This window comes from Mustela putorius, unplaced genomic scaffold, assembly GCF_011764305.1.
Source record: "Mustela putorius furo isolate JIRA1106 unplaced genomic scaffold, ASM1176430v1.1 tig00001075_pilon_pilon_pilon, whole genome shotgun sequence".
In the NCBI taxonomy this organism is placed as follows: domain Eukaryota; kingdom Metazoa; phylum Chordata; class Mammalia; order Carnivora; family Mustelidae; genus Mustela; species Mustela putorius.
In genome coordinates, this window is record NW_025421560.1 from 1,315,814 (window position 1) to 1,335,683 (window position 19,870).

Consider the following 19,870-nt stretch of genomic DNA (forward strand, 5'->3'; position numbering starts at 1 on the left):
ATTAATAAGTCAAGAAAGAAAGTTTGGTGCCAAGAGTTGAAACCATTGGTGTCTATATTAGAATGCATTATTTCCATTCTGAAAATGGGTAGAAGCTTGCCTGCAAACTTCCCATCTGTCTTCTCTCTTACTATTATTTGTCATAAATGACACACACATGCTTTGGTTCTGTAAGGATTCAAGCCACGATCAGATGCTTTCTTAGACCTCGTTTTACTTCCAGCTGGAGGAACAGAAGTGATGAATCTCAGTTCTGTATTCAAGAACTTTCCCCCCAAACACTGAAATTGTATCTTTAAATTACCTCATTACTGGTTGTAAAACATCACCAAAGATCTCACATAGCTCAAGTAGCTGTGAGTCATTCATTTAAGGAATTATTATTAATGACCTAATTACTCTGCTGAGCAGGAATGGCAAAGCATCTCAAGACTTTGAAATCAACCATTATTCTCTTTGGTGCAAATGAAATCAATAAAAAGATATTTTAAAAATCTAAAGCTTGATGAAATTATTATAGGGGCCATAAGAAAGCCCTGAAATTTTATCTACGTGATTTACTCACCATTCAGCAGGAGTCTCTAAAAATTGGCTTATAGATTTTGACACTTTGATATGCACATTCTCAGAGATATTTCAGGATGAGCCCACTTGTACTCAAAAACTACACAAAATATAGTTTTTCAAATAGCAAATGGACATGAACTTACAATATGCAAATTGTTATAATGTAGGAAATGGTTGATTGAAGCAGCAAACTTTTTTCCTTAGTTATGAGAGCTGGGCTACTGGGTCTGTCCTTTGAATGCAGCCCTGGCCTCACCACTGGAAGTCAGAAAGATGCTGATGGATCTGTCAAGTTAACAATAAAAAATTACTGAGAACCTGTCAGGCAGCTGAAGGTGATTTGGGCCCCATGTGGGGAAGAAACATGATAAAGTGGAGAAGAAGCTTTCAGACATGCCCTTTTCTTCCAGACGCATTGCCTGGGAAGGCCGGTGACTACCCCATCGCTTCTAGAAACAGACAAGCACCTGCCAGCTGGTGAGGCAGGGAGAAAGGACTGGAAAACCGGCATCAGAGAAGCACTGCCTTGGGAGGGCATCAGACAGATAGCTTGGATCTTGAAAATTCCCCTAGCCCTCCCTGTTCCCTGAGGGGTGGATAATTAAAATGGAGGGAGTCTATGTATTTCTGCAAGTACAGGAGTACAGAATGTTCCACTAGAGGACCTTTTCCCTGAGATGGTGTCCCGCCCACCTGCCACCTACCCTTATGAGGATGGGCAGAAATCAGGGCACTGACATTATCCTCTTCTCCAAAGACTCATCAGTAACCAATGTCCAAGGAAATATGAACTTATATGGAAAATAAATGAGACTTCTTAGGAGGGTAATTCCTTTAAAAGAGCAACAGAAGGACTTACCTGTGATGGTGCATAATGTTCAGTTAACATATTAAATATTTTCCAAAGATAAGGGAGGATATTGGAGACATGAAGTAAAACAAGAAGTCAAGGAGAAACCCAACTGGCAACTTGGAGAAGGCAAAATATAAAATTTAAAAGAAAAACTCTCAGTAAGTGAGTTGAGCAGTCTAATGAATTCCGTGAATTCCGTGAATTCAGTGAACCAGCGGCTATCAGAAGGCATTTGGATGTATCAGGGACAGAGAGAAGGAAAATAATAAAAAAATAAATTAAGCAATAGAATAGAGGTATTTGATCAACATTCATATGAAAAGAATCCGAGAAGGAAAGAAAGCAGTAGAGGAGAGGGAGGAAATATTTGAGAGACCAGGCACTGGAAGTTGGCGAGAAGAAGGAAAAGATATAGAGCTTTAGGCAAATGAGCTTAACAGAGTACCAAACAAATAGACAGATAGCATGGAAAAGGGTGAGAGGTAGAACATCTATAGGTTTTAGTTAAAAATTATATATAACAAAGACAAGGAGAAAATCCTAAGAGAAGATCAACTATAAAAGAAAAAGAGTTAGGGGTACCTGGGTGGCTCAGTTGGTCAAGTGTCTGCTTTCAGCTCAGGTCATGATCTCAGGGTTCTGGGATGAGCTCTGTTTTGGGCATCCTGCTCAGTGGGGATTCTGCTTCTCTCTCCTCCTCTCCTTCTGCCCCTCTCCTTTGCTTGTGCTCTCTCTGTTGTGCACGTGCTCTCTCTCTCTCAAATGAACAAATAGAATCTTTAAAAAAAAATAAGAATTAGACTCGGGCTTTTCAATAGCAACATAGTTTGCAAGAAGGCCATGGAGTAATATTTTCAGAGTGTTGAATCCAGAATATTAAGATGAATTTTTATTTAGTGTTTCAATGTGTAAAAATGTTCTCAGACTGGAAGTCTTTAAAAGGTTTTCCATACTCAATATTCTTTGAAACATTCTTAGATGAAGTGTTTTAACAAGATGAAAAATAAGTCCAGGAGGACAGTATGAGATATGTGAAAGAAAACTTGAAAAAAAAACTTAGTAAATTTTACTGTTGATGGAATAGAAAACTTATGAAAAAAACAAAACAGGTTTTAGTAAAAAATCTAGAACTAAAATATAACCTCAAAATATATACAAAATGTAATTCTAACCATAGCCCATAAAAAGAGAATGGGACCTGTGTGATAAACCTAACAGGATTATTCCTTCTCAAATAAATTTAAATTTATTCAGAAAGGGATTTAAATAGGACTCAAAATATCCTAATGGCCCAAATTTTCAGAATACAATTGACCATCCCTTGTAATATAAAAGCACAGCTTGAACGAGAAAAGACAATAACTGACCTCAACATGGTGATGAATCAGATGTTAGAATGGTGTGATGCGGATTTTAAAGCAGCCATCATGAAAAATGTTCTGAGGCATGTGGGTGGCTCAGTCAGTTGAGTGTCTGACTCTCGATTTCAACTCAGGACGTGATCTCAAGGCCCTGGGATTGAGCCTCATGTTGGGCTCCATTCTCAGCAGGGGGTCTGCTTGAGGATTCTCTCTCTCTCCCTCCCTGTGGCCCCACTCCCCTGCTCACACATGCATGCTTTCTCTCTCCCCCTTCTTTCTCAAATAAGTAAAAAAAGTTAAAAAAATTTCCATAAGCAATTACAAATTCTACTGAAATAAGTACAAAAAAGGAAAATGTCAGCAAAGGTAGAGAAGTTATAAGAAAGAATCAAATGGAAATTATAAAACTGGAAATACAAAACAGAACATCTCAGTGGAAAGATATAATAGTAGAGTGAAGATGACAGAGGATAGAATCACTGAACTTGAGAACAGAACAACTGAATTAACCTTATATGAACAAAAGAAAATGGACTGAAAAAAGTTAGAGTGCAAGAGACCTGTGGGACAATAATAAAAAATCTAACACATATCACTGTATCCAAGAAAGAGAAGAGTGAAGAAATAATTCATTATTTGAAGAAATAATGGCTATATACATCCAAAATTTGGTGAAAGACACCTACAGATTCAAGAGCTAAGAACATCCTTTTTTAGAATAAATTTTTAAAAATACACACCAAACATATCAGAATTAAATTTCTGAAAACTTAGAAGACCAAGAAATAACCTTGGTCAAGCAGCCAGACAGAAATGATGTATTACTTGCAGGGGCACATTGTTTTGGGTAATGGCGGATTTCTCATCTGAAACCATAATAAACAAAAGAAGTGGCACATTTTTCAAGTGATGAAAGAAAACAATCAACCCCAAATTCAATATCCACAAGACAAAAAATGAACTTCAATCTAAATCTCATACCTTATATAAAAATTATCTTAGAATTGATCATGGACTTACATGTAAAATATAAAGGTATGAAAGTTTTGGGAAAATATAGTAGTGTTAGGCTAGATGTTGAAGACTTGACACTAAAAGCATGATTCATTAAAAGGAAACATTGATAAACTGGACTTCATTCAAATCCTATGTAAAGAGGATGGAAAAAGCAAGCTACAGACTGTGAGAAGATATTTGCAAACCATGTATCTGACAAAAGACTAGTGTCTAGGATAAAGGAAGAATATATTCTTAAACCTAAATGGCAAAAAATGTCAATGCAGTTAGAAAATAGGCAAAATTTATGAATAGACATCTCCCTAAAGAGGATGTACAGGTGGCAAATAAGCACTTGAACTGATGATTCAACACTGTTTTACTTGAGGAGGATGCAACTTAAAATCACAGTGAACTATCACTATACAATAGCTGAAAAAATAATAATAGCCTCCAATATTAGGGATGACACAAAGAAACTAGATCACTCATACATTGCAGGAGGGAATGTGAAATGGTATGGTCCCTCTGGAAAACAATAGGGCAGTTTTTAAAAAACGAAATACATAATTACCATACAACCCAACAATTGTACTCTTGGTCATTTCAGAGAAATCAAAATTTAATTTCATACAAAAACCCATATACAAATGCTCATAGAAGCTTTATTCATAAAATCCCCAAACTGGGAACATCATAGGTATCTTTCAGCAGGTTAACAGTTAAGTAAACTGTGGCATAAACATATCATGGAGTACTACGCACCAATGAAAAGGAGTACCTGAATCTCTAGGGAACTATGCAGAATGGAAAATCCAGTCCCAAAGGCTGCACACTCTATCATTCCATTTATATAGCTTTATATAGCTCTTTTGAAGTGAAAACAATTTTTAGGAATGGAGCACAGATAGTGGTTTCCAGAGTCTAGGGATGGGGGGGCAAGGTGGAACAGGTGAGCATGGCTATAAAATGGGGCATAGGGATCCTCCTGATGGTGGAATTGCTCTGTATCTTGAATGTGGTGATGGATGCACAAACTTACACAAGTGACAAAATTGTATAGAACTATACACACACACACACACACACACACACACACACACATGAGAGGAAGGCTGAGTAAGATCAGTGCATTGGATCAATGTCTATTCCCTGGTTGTGAAATTGTACTATAGTTTTGCAACCTGTTATCATTGCAGGAAACTTGATAAAAAGTACATGAGATCTCTCTGTATTTTTTTTTCATGACTATATGTGAACTAAATAAAAAGAAAAAGGGAGGTAGGAAAAAAAAAGAAATAAAGATATAAAACTTTCTAAAGATCAAGAATCTTGGTTGTAATTAATAAGAAAAATAGCAACAATTACACAATAATGGTACCAATCCCAAAATAAAATCCCAGAAAGGATTTTTATAAAATTCAGCAAGATGTTTTGTATTGGATTTATTTTTTTTTTAGATTTATTGACTTTTTTAAAGATTTTATTTACTTATTTGTCAGAGAGAGCACAAGCAGGCAGAGTGGCAGGCAGAGGCAGAGAGAGAAGCAGGATCCCTGCTGGGCCAGGAGCCTGATGAAGGACTCAATCCCAGGACCCTGGGATCATGACCCGAGCCGAAGGCTGTGGCTTAATCGACTGAGCCATCCAGGAGTCCCTTAATGATTTATTTTAGAGAGATAGAGAGAGAGTATGCATGCAAACAGAGGAGGGACAGAGGGAGAGAGAGAGAGAAAGACAATCTCAAGCAGACTTTCCACTGAGCATGGAGCCTGACTCATGGCTTGATCTCATGAATCTGAGATCATGATCTGAGCCAAAACCAAGAGTTGGATATTTAACTGACTGAGTCATCCAGGCACCCCTGGATTGATTTTTGAAAAAAAAAAAAAAAAAAAAAAAGATAGATAAATGATAGATAGATAGATGATAAAGGTGGTAAATATCTAAGCCAGAAAAAGTTGAACTAAAAGAAAGTTGGAGTAACAATTATAATAGCAAACTAAACAGTTTTTAAGGTTAAAATATTATACTAACAAAGGTCATCATAAACTAAAAAGAAGCAGCAGAAAATGTAATGATTGGAACATATATGTCCAACATCATAATCCTAAATACATAAACCAATCAGTAGAATGGTGGGAAGAAATAAATGAATAGAGAATTACAGTTGGAAATTTAAAACACTTGTCTCAGAAACTGGTAGATGAAGCAGACAAGAAAAAAAGCAAACGTATAAAAAATTTTAATAATGTGCCTTAGCTTTAGATGCAGTAGAACACTCATTTCTTTTGGATACATGTGGGACAGTTAGAAAGAGCAATCAAGTGGCAGGAGATAGAGGGAACCTTGTCTAATTTTATAAAGTTTATTCTTGACCATTATGCGATACAATTAGATATCAGCCTAATAGAAATGGGAGCTGGAAAAAACCTTGTCTCTCTAGAAATTGAAAAACATACTATTTAGTGGTCATTGAATTTAAAAGGGATCATGAGGAAAGACAATGGAAGTCTAACTATAAAATTTGTGGGACAATAAAGTTGTAAATTCCAGAAGTTAATCTGGTGCAATTACAGGAAAATATTAAAAATCAGTAAGTTTGACAGTAGGTCTAGAAATGTTTGCTAAATTATTTCCCGTATTTCTCTGCACATTTAAAATGTTTAATAGTTTTAAAACTTAAACATATTTTAGGCATAGTTAAAGTAGGACTCAGACAAAATTTAGAGATTTAAATATATTTACTAGAAAATTAAAGTGGCAAGAGAGGAAGATAAAAAATAAAAGGAAACAAATAAGTTAAGTTTGAACAAGGGAAGCTAATAAAAAGATAATAAATCCAAAGAAATGAGAAAAGGGAAATAGAAAGATAAGATTAGAAATCAAGGAAATAGAGAACAAAAATCAATATAAAGATTAACAAAAGGTGGTTCTTTGAAAAGATTAATAAGATAGCCAACCTCTGATAAGACTGAACAAGACAAATCAAGAAGAGTACTACATAAAACGCAATGAAAAGGAGAATTGCCTTTATGCATGAAAACAAGTTGCTTTAAAAATCAGGAACAAACATTCTAATACATAAGAAATCCATTAGAAAATGGGTTGATTTCTATAAAGGAAATAAGGGGTTAAATTGGACCCGAGAAGAAATAAAAATTTTAGGTGGAGTACGAAAATAAAGACATTGAAATGGTAATAAAACATGTCTTATAAAAGCCTCAGAAAAAGCATGGGGAACTCAAGAAAAGAATAAGCAGGCAAAGAGATATGAAAGGACAATTCACAGGAGATGATCTGAGTGGGCCATGAATGGCCCAGTGGAGAGTTGCAACCTTGAACAAGATGCCACTTTACACCTGTCAGATTGGCTACAACGGGGAAGGTAGAAAATGAGTCTGGCATGCATCACTAAAGACTGTCGCTTCTGGTGTGGATGAGACTCCACTCCAGTTCTTTTGCTGCAGAACATGGCTCAGAAAATCTGTCTTCTCTTTTTATTATTTTAGATAGCCACATAACACTAAGTGGAAAGTACGCACATCATGTATGTATGCTTGATGAATTTTCACGAAACGAGTGCTCTCGTATAAATCACCACCATGGAAAAATAAACCACTTTCAGGACGCTAGCAACCCTCCTTGTGCCTCTCCCTGTCACCACCCCCCGTATCTCCAAAGTAGCCATCCTGATCTCTAACACCATGAATTAGTTTTGCATATTCTCAGATACAAAGTAAATGGAATAGTGCCTCCTCTTTTGCCCAGCCTTATGTTTATGAGATTACCATACTGTTGCAGATGGTGGTAACTTATTCACCTTCTCCTTGGCAGTATGATATTCCAGTAAATGAATGCTACACAATTTATCCATTCTTCTATTCACCGATGTTTGTTTTCTCTCCCAGGTTTCGATCATTAAAATAATACTGTATGATTGTATCTACATTTGATCTTCGTTATTCATGGATTCTGTGAATTTGCCTGCTCACTAAATTTTATTTGTAACCCCAAAATCAATACCTACAGAGGTTTTGCTGTCATTTAGACACATGCAGTGATGAAAAATTTGAGTCATCTGATGTGCATGTTCTCTGCTGAGGTCAAGTAAGGCAATGCTCTGCTTTGGTCCAGTTCTCATATTACGAACAAGTGTCATTTTCATCCTCCATTTAGTGTCATGTTTTTTAGGTGTTTTTACTTTTTCTTGGGGACTTCACTATTTAAAATGATTCCCAAAGTTGGTGATGAGGACCTATCTAGTTCTCCTACAGGCAAGAAGGCTGTTACATGCTGGATGGAGAAAATAATGTATGGCCAGGCATGAGGTATAGTGCTGTAGCAAAGTTTGGCATCAGTGAATCAATGACACAGTCTAAATAAGGTGTCTTCAAGCAGAAGCATGCATAACAAAGTTCTAGAGTGATTGGTTGATGAAAATGCTGTGACCAGAGGCTGGCAGGAACTTGACCCTCTGTTTCCCTGGGGAGCAACTGTTTAGTACCAGCTGGTTCAGTGCTCATGGAGGCTTTATAGAACATAACTACTATGGATATGAGAATTGACAGTGTATGTATTTCATTGAGTATATACCTAAGAGTTGCATTGCTAGGTCTTAAAGATTGACATTACAAAGATTTCGAAGACATTGCATTCGTGCTCGATCCCACCATCAGCATATGAGAATACTAACAGCTCTGTGTCTTTTCTGACACTTGGTATTGTAAGACTTTGAAATTTCAGCCATCTTGTTGATGTGTAGTATATTGTATTGTGGTTTAGTTTGCATTTTCCTGATGATTAATGGTTAAGCATCCTTCCATAAGTTATTATTGGCCACAAAGATGCCCTCTTTGTGAAGTGTCTCTTTTAGGTCTTTGCCCTTTTAAAAAAGTGAGTTGTCTGTCTCTTTCCAATTGACTTGTAGGAGTCCTTTTATATTCTCAAACCAGTACTTTGTTGGTTATGTGTGTTACAAATAATCTCTCCAACTCTGTGGCTTATGGTTTCATTCACTCAGTGGTGTTTTTTCACGAATATATCAGTTTGTGATATAACTGAGGTCAAATTTACCATTTGTTTTCTTTAAGGCTTGTCCTTTTTATATCCTGTTTAAAAGAGCTTTGCTTACTGTGAAATCATAAGGATATTATCCTATATTATCTTCTAGAGGTTTTAATGTTTTAACTTTCACATTTTGATCTACAATCTACCTGAAATTGATTTTTTTAAAGATTTTATTTATTTGACAGACAGAGATCACAAGTAGACAGAAAGGGAAGCAATGGGGGGGAGTAGGCTCTCCCCACAGCAGACAGCCCAGTGCAGGGATCCAGGGACCCTGGGATCATGACTTGAGCTGAAGGCAGAGACTTTAACCCACTGAGCCACCCAGGCGCCCCTGAAATTGATGTTTGTAAAGTGAGCCAGTAATCATGATTTGATTTTTTTTCCTATAGTGATATTTATTGACATAAGTACAGTATATTGAAAAGACTGTCCTTTTCCCACTGAAGACAATTATTGTCTTTAATAATGATTTCATAATGTATCATTCTTACCCTTTAACTTGTGATCAGTTTGTATCCTTATATTTAATGTATTCCTTTTGTAAGCAACATATAATTACATTTTGGTTTTTTAAAATTCTAGTCTAAAAACTATGCCTTTTAAATACAATATTTGTCTATTTATATTTAATGTAAATCTTAATATGTTTGGGCATAAATGTTTCTACTTTTACCATTTTTCCCATCTGTATCATGTTCATTCCTCTCTCCTTTATTGCTTTGATTAAAAATTAAGTATGTTTATTTTTTAAAATGTTCCTTCATATTAGCTTGTCACTTATACATTATTTTAACCTCTCTGTTTTACAATTATCATAGAGGATTACATTTGAATCTTTGACTTTTTAAAGTCTGATATAAATGAGCACTCTTTTGCTTTCTGGACAACACAAGGTCCCTTTTTCCTTTTGTGCTGGTTGTCCTGTATTTTAATCTGACACATATTTTAGACTGCAAAAGAAATTACTGATGTTTCTTACATCTACATTTACTTAGATTTATCCACATGTTTACTCTTCCCATTGTTTTTTGTTTCTTTATGCACGTCCTTGCTTTCAGCTGGGATCATTTTATGCTGGATGTGTTGTCAAGGAATTCTTTCAGTTCTTATTTATCTGCAAATATCTTTATTTTACTTTTACTTTTGAAGGAAATTGAAAATGATTGTATAATTTATAGATTGACAGTTATTTTCTTATAGCATTTTAAAGATGCTGTTTTATTGTCTCTTGGCTTCTATTACTCATTTTATTGTTCTTCTGAAGTTAATGCCTTCTTTTATCTACCTGCTTCTTTGGTGTTCAGTGTTTTCACTAGGATGATGCAGGTGCATTTCTTTCTTTTTTTTTTTTCTTTAATTTTTTTTCTCCCCTGTTTTAAAATTGTAATGTTTTCTGAATGTGTAGTTTGATGTCCCTTGTCAATATTTTTACATCCTTCATTCATATCTCAATAATGCTGTTTCTGTCTCATTCTTCTTCCTCCTGAATTCATCATTTATAAATGAATAGGCTTTAAAATAATGATGATTAATATGTTTAAGTAGCTAGAGGTCATGATGGATAATTAATTCCACCATAGAACTGAAATGTAGAAAAAAATGAAATAAAAATTATAGAACTGAAAACTAAAGTAACTACAATTGAGAACACAATAGATAATTGAACAGCAGATTAGACATAGTAGAAGGAGGGGTTGTTAAAAGGAAGATAGATGTCTAGAAAATATCCAGCTGGAAGCTGAATGGATGGGCGAAAAATGTGTATTTTCCTATAAAATCCCAGGTTTTTTACTTTTCATGAAAAATCACAATTTTTTTTGGTGAACATCAAACCTGTATTCCTTTAGTTGGAATTGAAATTGTAGTTGGCCTGGGCTGATGAAGGGCTCCTTGTAAATGGGTATGCTCTTCTTACTAGCCAGAGTCCATTCTGCTCTGTTGTTTTCTGTCACTGAAGCTACTGGTCTGGTGCTAGGCTTTGTATTACCCGTGCACTGCTGCACTCAGTTACCTGGGTGAGTAGATACTGGTAGGTGGGCATGGTGGGAAGGGACAGCCTAGGCATATGAAAAAGCACTTAGCTGGGGGAGTTGGAAAAGTCTAGGGACTCAAAGGAAGCCAGCTGGGCTGGAGCACAGGCAGGAGCAGGGGCTGTGTTGTACTGGACCACTGAGTCTAGAAAAATACACCAGATCTTGGATGTCCTTGCAGAACCAGTAGCTAAGAAGGACCGCTCGTTATTTCACTGCTACTTGTTGGTATAAAGATTTGACCCCTCTCTATCTTCTGGTTGAAACAATCCACCAGTATATGAAATTAAGTTGTTAGGTATAAGATGACGCACTTTTAGCCAGGTAGACAGGCTATTGACTTGGTAAGATAAAACATCACAGAATAAGTCTTCCTGCCTTTGTTTCCCCTCTGTTTCAGCTGCAAGTGTCCACTCCTTGGAAAAGTGTGGGGAGCTGACTTGGAAGCTTGTCAGTTGCTTATCCAGAGCCTACAGCTCCAGGAGGCCACAAGCACACTGTCTGCGGAAGACGAGAAGCAGACAGATGACTTAGTGGGAACCATCTGTCCATCCACTCTTGCCATATCCCCCAGGATCCACTCTGAAGTTGAAAGGAAGACCCCTTTGCAGGCCTTCGAAGACTGGAAGGCTCACCTGAGTCCATCTCTGCACTTTGCTGGCAGCGAACAGAAAGAGGTCTGTCCATCTCTATAGCCTCACAGAGGCCCCCTCAGAGGGGTATTTTGGGGCCACGCTGCAGATGGGAACAGGAAATATTGGGAGGGAGACCCATCAAACCGTGCAGCCTTTTGAAGGTTTTAATAATCCTGGAATACGATTACAAAATAATGTAGAATTTTTGTGGAAGTTAAAAAAGAGCAAAAAGAATCACTTTTGGTGTACTTAGTTCTATGTTCTAATTTAATGGCTAGAGTTAGAATAGAAATCTGGTATATAATTAATATATATAGCATTCAGCACATATGCCGTATATAACACATTGTTGTGTATACTGTTATATGTGTCACATGTGTATTTAATTATATGTTTAGAATCTATATATCAGTATTAGAATATCTCCCTCTATATTAGTATTGATTAGAATCAAACATTCAAATGTATGTATGCATCCCCTTGTTTTGGCCCAAACAATGTCGTAATGGATATTTATATTATACTCTTTGCATTTAAAAAAAAACCCTGATACTTGGCTTATGATATATACATATGTATATATCACATATATAATTAATATGTGGATTTGTTTAATTAACATTTTACTCCAAGGCGGCCTAGATGAACAGAGAAGTGCCCCTCCCCCCCCTCCCCCGCCTCCCTCTGCTCCCCTCTTTTCCCACCCTCCCCCCACTTCTCTCCCTGGGCCATCTCTCCCCCCACCACTTTCTCCTCCAACCCTAATAAGACACTTTTCAATGAACGTTCTCTTGGCAACTTGTTCCCCCCCTAATTTTAGTACCACACCAGGAGCCTTCCAAGCTCTTTTCCTGACTAGGTACTCAGGTGTTCTAAATTAAAAGGAAACAAAATCCTGGTGAGGCTGAAGGAACATATCACTTAATGTTCACGGCTCACATGTGACATTAGATGTGGCCCCCCCCCTCCCTGGACCTTTGCCACAAATCCCTGCCCCCCGACTCCCCCAGGCAGGCCTTCCTGTCCTATCTGTAAGACCAGACACTCACTGGCAACGTGGGCTGCAGTCAATGCCTTCTGGATTGTTTGGAAAATTGATACTTGATCCCATATTTGAATTGAATAACCTTATGAGAAATAGGGCTGTTGTCACTCCCTAGAATCCTGCTGGCCTTCTAAGTTAGGCTTTAAATTGAGCTCTAGATGGTCGCAAGTCCTTTGTTAGCTGGCTACCAGCCCTGTTGGTGGAGTTGTTGAAAACTCACCGCCTGTTGCAGTTGGCTGGCAGGAAAGAAGATTCTTATGGAGTGAAGTGCCACCTAAGCCAGGGGGTCACAGCTCTGGGCTGAAAATACTGCGGGCCCTGGGTCTGAGCCTTTGAAAGTAGGGTTGACTGTCCACAATGGGCTTCCAGAAACTCAGTACCAGGACAGCCAGGAGCCAAGGCAGGAGCCAAGCCAGGCATGGGATAGGGTCCGCTGAGACATGGGTCAGGACTGATTCAGCAAATTCCACCTGTTGGGGGAGTCTCCCTCCCTCCCTCCCTTCTATGCCCATTGTCCCTCCAGGCTCTCTGGCAGATGACATTCCCAGCTCTAAGAGTATTATTCTTCTCCCATAGGATTAGGAGCACCTGCCCATCTGACTATAGGAAAACAGCTATGAAGTAGGAAATGCAAAGTCAAGAGTGAATAGCGAAGAACCTTATCATAGAATGATACTTGAATTTTCTGGTGAGGAGGAGGCCAAGACTGTAACCCCAGGGAGTAGTAGAGTGACAGTGGCTGCTTCTGAGTTCCGGGGCCTCCCTGCCCCCAACCCCACCTCCTCTCCACCTGCTGAAACCCTGAAGCTTTCCCACAATTTTTTGCTGCTTCCTTCAGGGTGGGAGAGCCAGAGGGTATTTTGAAGCTTTCGCTAGCTTTCGGTGCTGTCTTGTGTCCTGTGGCAGGCCTCAGCCCACTTACTGTTCCTGCGTTGCTTTTCTGGGTTTCTAGTCACAGAGAAGGGTGAACACCCTTCGACTTCATCAGTGGTGGAAATGTTCAGATAGCAGATACTGTCTGGAAAGGGCAAAATTATGGGAGCCGAAAACAGATCAGTTGTTGCCCGAATTGGGGTGAGGGAAGAGATTGTTCACAAAAAGCAATATGAAGGCTTTGGATGTGTGTGCGTGCGTGTGTGTGTGATAGAACCATCCCGTATCTTGGTTTCGGTGGTAGTTACACAACTGTGTGCATAGATCTGTAACTTTACACCAGAATGAATTTTATTTATTGCTTTACAAAGGTGACTACAATTTTAAAAATAACACCCACCTATTTAAGATCGAGGCCATAGATGTTGGAATCAGTGGTTCTTGGCTCAGGGCTATGGGGAGGCGGTATAGTGTGGCAAAAGGAGCCTGGAGCTCAGATCCTAGTTAGGACACTTGAAGGCTGCGTTTACTCATCTGCTAAGCACCCCCACCCCCAGACCCCCAAATAAGGACAATAAAATCGATCTCATGAGGTTATAAGGTTTTAAATAGAATAACACATCTAAAAGTGAGTTAAAGGTTTAAGAAAACACATAGTAAAGGCTTGAAAAACTGGGTTCGTATTTTTTGGGGGGAGAGTGTTAGCACTCTTTCTGGCAATCACATACATCTAAGACCTTTTAAAGAGATTATGCCTGGCTTTCCTTATCAAGAAGCAGAAGCGAGCAATGAATTAATGGGAGATAATCCCAGACAAGAAAGGCTTAATAAAGAAAGAATCTGGTTCATATTTAGATGGAGGATTCTTGACAACCGAAGACTCAGAGAAACCATAATCAAGGGTCTCATTAGAAGGTGTCTTCATTTTGCTGCCTCAGTCTGCCGGGGAGTCCTTGAAGTCTGAGTCCTTGCGTGTTTATCCAAAGCAAAGTGTCTCTTTGCTTTGCAGCTGGGAGTTGGTTTTGCTTGGGAACTCCCTGCCGGGTCTGGCTGTCCCACACCTGTTTCTCTATTGAAGCATGACAGCCCGAAGGCAGGCAGTTTCTTTATAACCCGAATCTCCTATGAGAAATTGCTGACTCCTTAAGGAGGTCCCCAGGGAGACAGCTTCTCAGAGACTTCACTGGGTTGGTAAGTGGCCCACGTGGTTCTGTGCGTTTCCGCGGCACATTGTTGCTATGAGCCATCTTTCATTAAAGCTTTTGCTATGTGGATGGTTCCCCGGGCTGCTCCGCGCCATGTCCCCCATTTTACAGCTGGACCCGTGGAGGCAGAGTCGTTTGCTTGGGGCTTGGCTGGGGAGGAAGTTGGCAACAGGGCCCAGGCCCAGTTTTAGCAGGAGCTAGCTCGGATCCTAAGAACTCTGTGCTTTTCCGCGGACTCTGGAAACAATCAGCCGCTGTTGGCCGGGGTTTATAGACGGTGCAGAAATTGCACGGGGGCCAGACAGGAGCTGGGAAAATCAGTGAGCCCGCTTCCTCTGCGGTGAAGTTGCCCTTTTGTACTCGCTGTTCTGGCCCTAATGCCTGCGTAATTCTCTCCTTCCTGTCTGCAGCCTGTCCTGCTGGGGTGCTTTCTGTTTTTCCTGCTAAGTGGGCTCCCCTCCCATGGAGTTCCCTGGACAGGATCACTCTCCCCTAACTCCAGCTGCTTCCTTTCCAAGCCAGTAGCTGCCACCAAAGAGGCTTAAAAGGGCCAAAAAAAAAAAAAAAAAAAAAAAGGCCAGAGCTCTGAGCGATCTTGTGCAGCATCAGAAAAGCCAGTGTGCTGTCTGCCGTGAAAGACATTCACAATAAGACTCAGGAGCAGACGGTGTAGCTTTGTTCCAGGGTACAGGTGTCTCTAAAACTCCGTTCATTTTCACAGGGCCCATCTTGCAGAAACCTCAGCAATTGCGCATCTCCTGCAGCTGCCACTGCGGGTTTCTTTAAAGGGGACCCGAAGCACAGAGAGCATTTGGAAAAACGATGCTCCCCCGGGTCCTGTCTTCTCTCCTTCAAATATTATTGAGTTTCCCCAGGATTTTCAACATGGTATACATGGAGACAGGGAGTTTCTTTCATGTGAACGTTTTACCGTTTTCCGTGGCATTTGTTTAAATCATGTCATTAGAATTTCAGGTACAACCGGGCATACATAGGATTAGAAACAAACACAACTCAACCCATAGGCACGACACAACCATATAGGAGCAGAAGTGTGCAGGCTCCCCAGGGCTCCGTCCTGGCCTTGGCCCTGGACCTGGTCCTGCAGGTCGAGGGAGGCCACAGAGCCACAGGGCGAGCTGGAAGGTAGGGAGGAGGCGGCCTTCTGTGCTCAGTTAGCAGCCTCCTGCTGCTTCTCTCAGTTAATTAACACTGTCAGCTTGTCAGCCTCCTTCACCTGCCCAAGGAAAGGAAGTGGACTCTTCCCATGCCATACCTCTGCTTTCCCTACTTTTTGAAAATTATGGAACCACTTTCTGTGCTCCAGGACCTAACAGTGGCATTTCTTTCACTAATTAAAAATAGGTCAGTGCTTCCGAGGAATCCTGCCCAGGGGCTCTTGGAGACACTTTCACCTTGAGATTCCTTGTCATTCACTGGGTGGGGATCAATACAGAATTGTCGCTGCAGAACTGTCAAGGAGTCACTTAGGCCATTTATAACACAGGAGGCTTTATCTGATGGCTACGCAGGCGCAGGCGTTGCTTCCCAGTAGCCGAGAGATTTTTAAAATCCAGGGTTTCACGTTTCTGGTAAACAAATGAATCCTCTGCCCCCTTGTCATCTGATGCTCTCACCTGTTGGGGGCTGGGGCAGTTAAAGTCCGTAATGTCCTTGTACTCCACAAGCTGGTTGCCAGCACTTCCCGTTTTCGCTCGCACTGGTAGAAAGCCTGGATGTGTTTAGAGCGTAAAGCATGCTGTCCTATGGAGGGTAGAAGTCCAGAACCAGGACGAAACCCGGGCATTTAAAAACAGTAATTCGGCGCCTGGGTGGCTCAGTCATTAAGCATCTGCCTTCAGCTCAGGTCATGATCCCAAGGTCCTGGGATCGAGCCCCGCATTGGGCCCCCTGCTCAGCGGGAAGCTTGCTTCTTCCTCTCCCACTCCCCCTGGTTGCATTCCCTCTCTCCCTGTGTCTCTCTCTCTGTCAAAGAATAAATAAAATCTTAAAACAAATAAAAATAAAAACAAGAATTCTGGTAGTCTCATAGTTGCATAGCTTACAAAAAATATTGACAAACGCCAAAATTTTTCTTTCCATCTAAAATGAACACAGATGCAAGTTGGTGTTTGATTCCGTTCTCCTGGTTTCCTTTTTGTGGTTCAGCAGTTCTTAGCCACCAACAGCTTGCAGAGCCCATTCTCCTGATGTGGAACTCCCCCAGCTGTGTTCCGTTCTCATTTTTCTTATTACAAAAGGGCTCTTATGATTTGACGTCACTACCCCCCAAATCTGAATGCTTATGTTAAATAGAGCTTATTTAAGTACCTGCTAGTGGATATGACTGTTAGTTACACATAGATTTTTCCTCGGAGTTTCTAATAGGGTTTGGCCTTATGTGACTTTGATGTTCAACTGATGTGTGCCGAAAGGAAAACAACCCAAGGTCTCGTGAATGATCAAGTGATATAAAATAGAGCGTTTCAAAGATTGCCCTTCATATAAACTAGAGACCATAGGCCAATTAACCTATACAAATTAGAATTCGGCCACTTCTTTCTTTTATCAATTTTTTTGTTCTGTTAAATGGTTCCGTGTAAACCGTGTTTCCCAGCACCTCCTCTGTTGTAAGTGGACAGATACGTGAAGACAATTTACTGCTCACTCTGACCCTGAGACATCTAAATATTTCACATGCTTTCCTTACCACTCACAACATCTGGATGCTTTTAAAAGAAATACCCACTTTACTCAGGGCGTAGCCATATAACTTGGGAATTTGGAGGAATACTTGTATCATGAAGGAGTAAAGATATGTCTTTCATGTCTTCATTCATGCCTCTCTGCTCATTGACATTAATGACTAGAGAATGAGTGTTTATGTGCAAAGACAAGTGCTTATGAAGTCTATTTCAGGTAGATGTGCAAGGTATTATTTGTGGTGTGGACAGGAGTTTGTCGTAGATAAATAGTCTTTATGTGGACCATAAATAAAAAAAAAAAAAAGAGAGAAAGAAAACCATATAGCATTCCGGGAATGTATTTGCCAAGCAAATATTTTGGAAAACAGCCCAAAGGAACAGACTTAAGGCTGTGATTTTAATACCGAACTAAGGAAATGCTTTAATGCATCGGCTCAGCTCATGGATGGTGGTAATCACATCTGGTTTGCCTCAAGCTATAGGAGAGGGAATGAAACTTAACAGTGGAACAAACATCATGAGACCAAGTCCCATTTTTTTTGTTGGTATGCATATGTGCGGTGCGGGGTTAAATTTTTTTTTAAATGTAAATATTGCCATGGTGTAAGTAATCTGCAAATGCAGATGTCTTGCCAACTATAAGGACAGACTGCTCTATCACCTGTCCACCTGTCCATTCTTATGTGGACTGTGAGTTTTACTGCAGGAATTAAATATTTTTATGGATAGGCAACTATTGCCGATGCCTTATTACATGGCCAAGGAAAACAGGGATATAAGTAAGCTGGTTGAATTAGAGCAACGACATAGGGTCTCCAAGGTGGAAGCTGCTGGCCTTTGATCATGGATCTCATTCCCCAGCAAGGGGCGAAGCCGTTGATGACTTCAGAGTGTATAGAGCACCCAGTGCAATGTATTGCCCACCTGAAGTAGAGACCTAAAGAGTTTTTGTTGATCGTATCGGGTTAATTGTAAAATCATAGCACTAATTCTTCGTTCAGTTATGAGGTTTTTGCCTTTCCAACATCACACCGCCCCTCTCTTGGGAACGCCTGTTGACAGCATTTTTTAAAAAGTCAGCTATTTAAATTTCTTGATCCACTGACTCATCCCAAGGTGTAGCCCATCTGCTCACATGGGTGCAGATCACCAGTGACCCACACTTCTGGAAATGCTTGCTCTGTTAGGTGTGAGAGGCTTTCATAAGTAAAGTTGGCAGCGCTATCTGGTAACTGGCAAGTTAATCTATATGACTTTCTGTTCTGTAGGTATTTTCTGTTCATAAAAATAGCCAATACGATTTCCTGATGGCTCCAAGGATAGCCTGAGGGATATTTTTATCAGATCCTTGCTCATTTCCAAACAATTACTCTGATGTAATCCACTCCCTCCCCTTTGGGTATGGGCTCTAGTTTTAAAAACGTTAAATGTCGATATTCTACAAATGTCACAGGCGAGGACTTAGCCTTGTTTATGGGAAATATCACTAAGGAAAAGAGCCCTTGGAGACCCTGGCCACGGAGCGGGGGACGGTTTGTCACCAGACTCTCAACTTCAGGCATCTGTCTGGGGGAGCCCCTGAATGCGTGTTTGGATCTGAGTATCAGCGGTTGCCAATGAGTGTAAGTAATGAGTTGTCGAACTCATTTTAATGGGAAAATTTCTGCCCAAACATTCAGGTCTCCAGGTTTTGATTATAAGGTGAGGTGGGCAAATTATATATGAAATGCCACCCGGCCAAGTTAGTGCTCCCAGACCATACCCATGTGGAGGGACGGTAGGAAAGATGTAGGGCTTTTTCTGAAGGGCCACGAAGGACGCTTTCGTATGGAAATGCTATGGTGGGCACAGAGGACAGCTCACAGCCCTGGATCCCCACAAAGTGTGACTCTTCACACTTTGCTGTGATGATGCCACAGGGAATGCAACCTAAGAAACAGCATAGCTTCCCCGGGGGCAGTAGTCACTAGGGTAGAGGAATGACAGGGCGTCATTATGCCCCCTCCTGGTAGCAGAGACAGGAAGGTATGTGCCCCGTGAAGAAGGACGGTGCTTGGGCCCTAACTGAGCCCCGGTGCTACAGGAATCCAGAAGCGTTCCTGGAAGAAGTGGAATCTGAGGGGTTTTGAAGAGAGAGATGGTATTAGTCGGAAGGAGAAGGGGAAACGCTCAGCTATGGGGCCATTTACCTGGTGACGTTTCTTTCATTCTGACCCAGAGGGACAATACTCCTAGGGCTAAATGAGGGGATGGAGGTACGGAAAGCAAAAGTCATAATTTGAATTGCTGAAGCGACAAATTCCTGGAGAGTTTTCAAAGCCACTTTGAAATGCCAAACAACCTGTACCTTCTCTGTTCAGAATTGCCAACCCTACAGAATTCCGTTTCAGCTAGGAACACCGGAGACTTTGTAGTGGGTGATATTTTATTACCAAGGGTCCGTCATGTGCTCATGTGGGGTTTTGGTTTTTTTGGTATGGTGTTTTTTGTTTTTTGGAGTTTTTTTTGTTTTTTTTTTTGGTTTTTT

General features: G+C 40.2%; 1 protein-coding gene across 3 annotated transcripts in view; it reads left to right on the forward strand.

Annotated features, from left to right (window-relative positions):
* Window positions 1-19,870, forward strand: part of DISC1 (DISC1 scaffold protein) — a 371,634-nt gene that overhangs the window by 326,774 nt on the left and 24,990 nt on the right. For all 3 annotated transcript variants that reach the window (XR_001176909.2, XM_013047589.2, XM_013047588.2), the window contains exon 11: window positions 11,281-11,557. Coding sequence is in view for 2 of the 3 variants with exons in the window: in XM_013047589.2 (XP_012903043.1) it covers window positions 11,281-11,557 (277 nt within the window). In the remaining variant the exon portion in view is untranslated. The remainder of the gene's footprint in view (window positions 1-11,280; window positions 11,558-19,870) is intronic.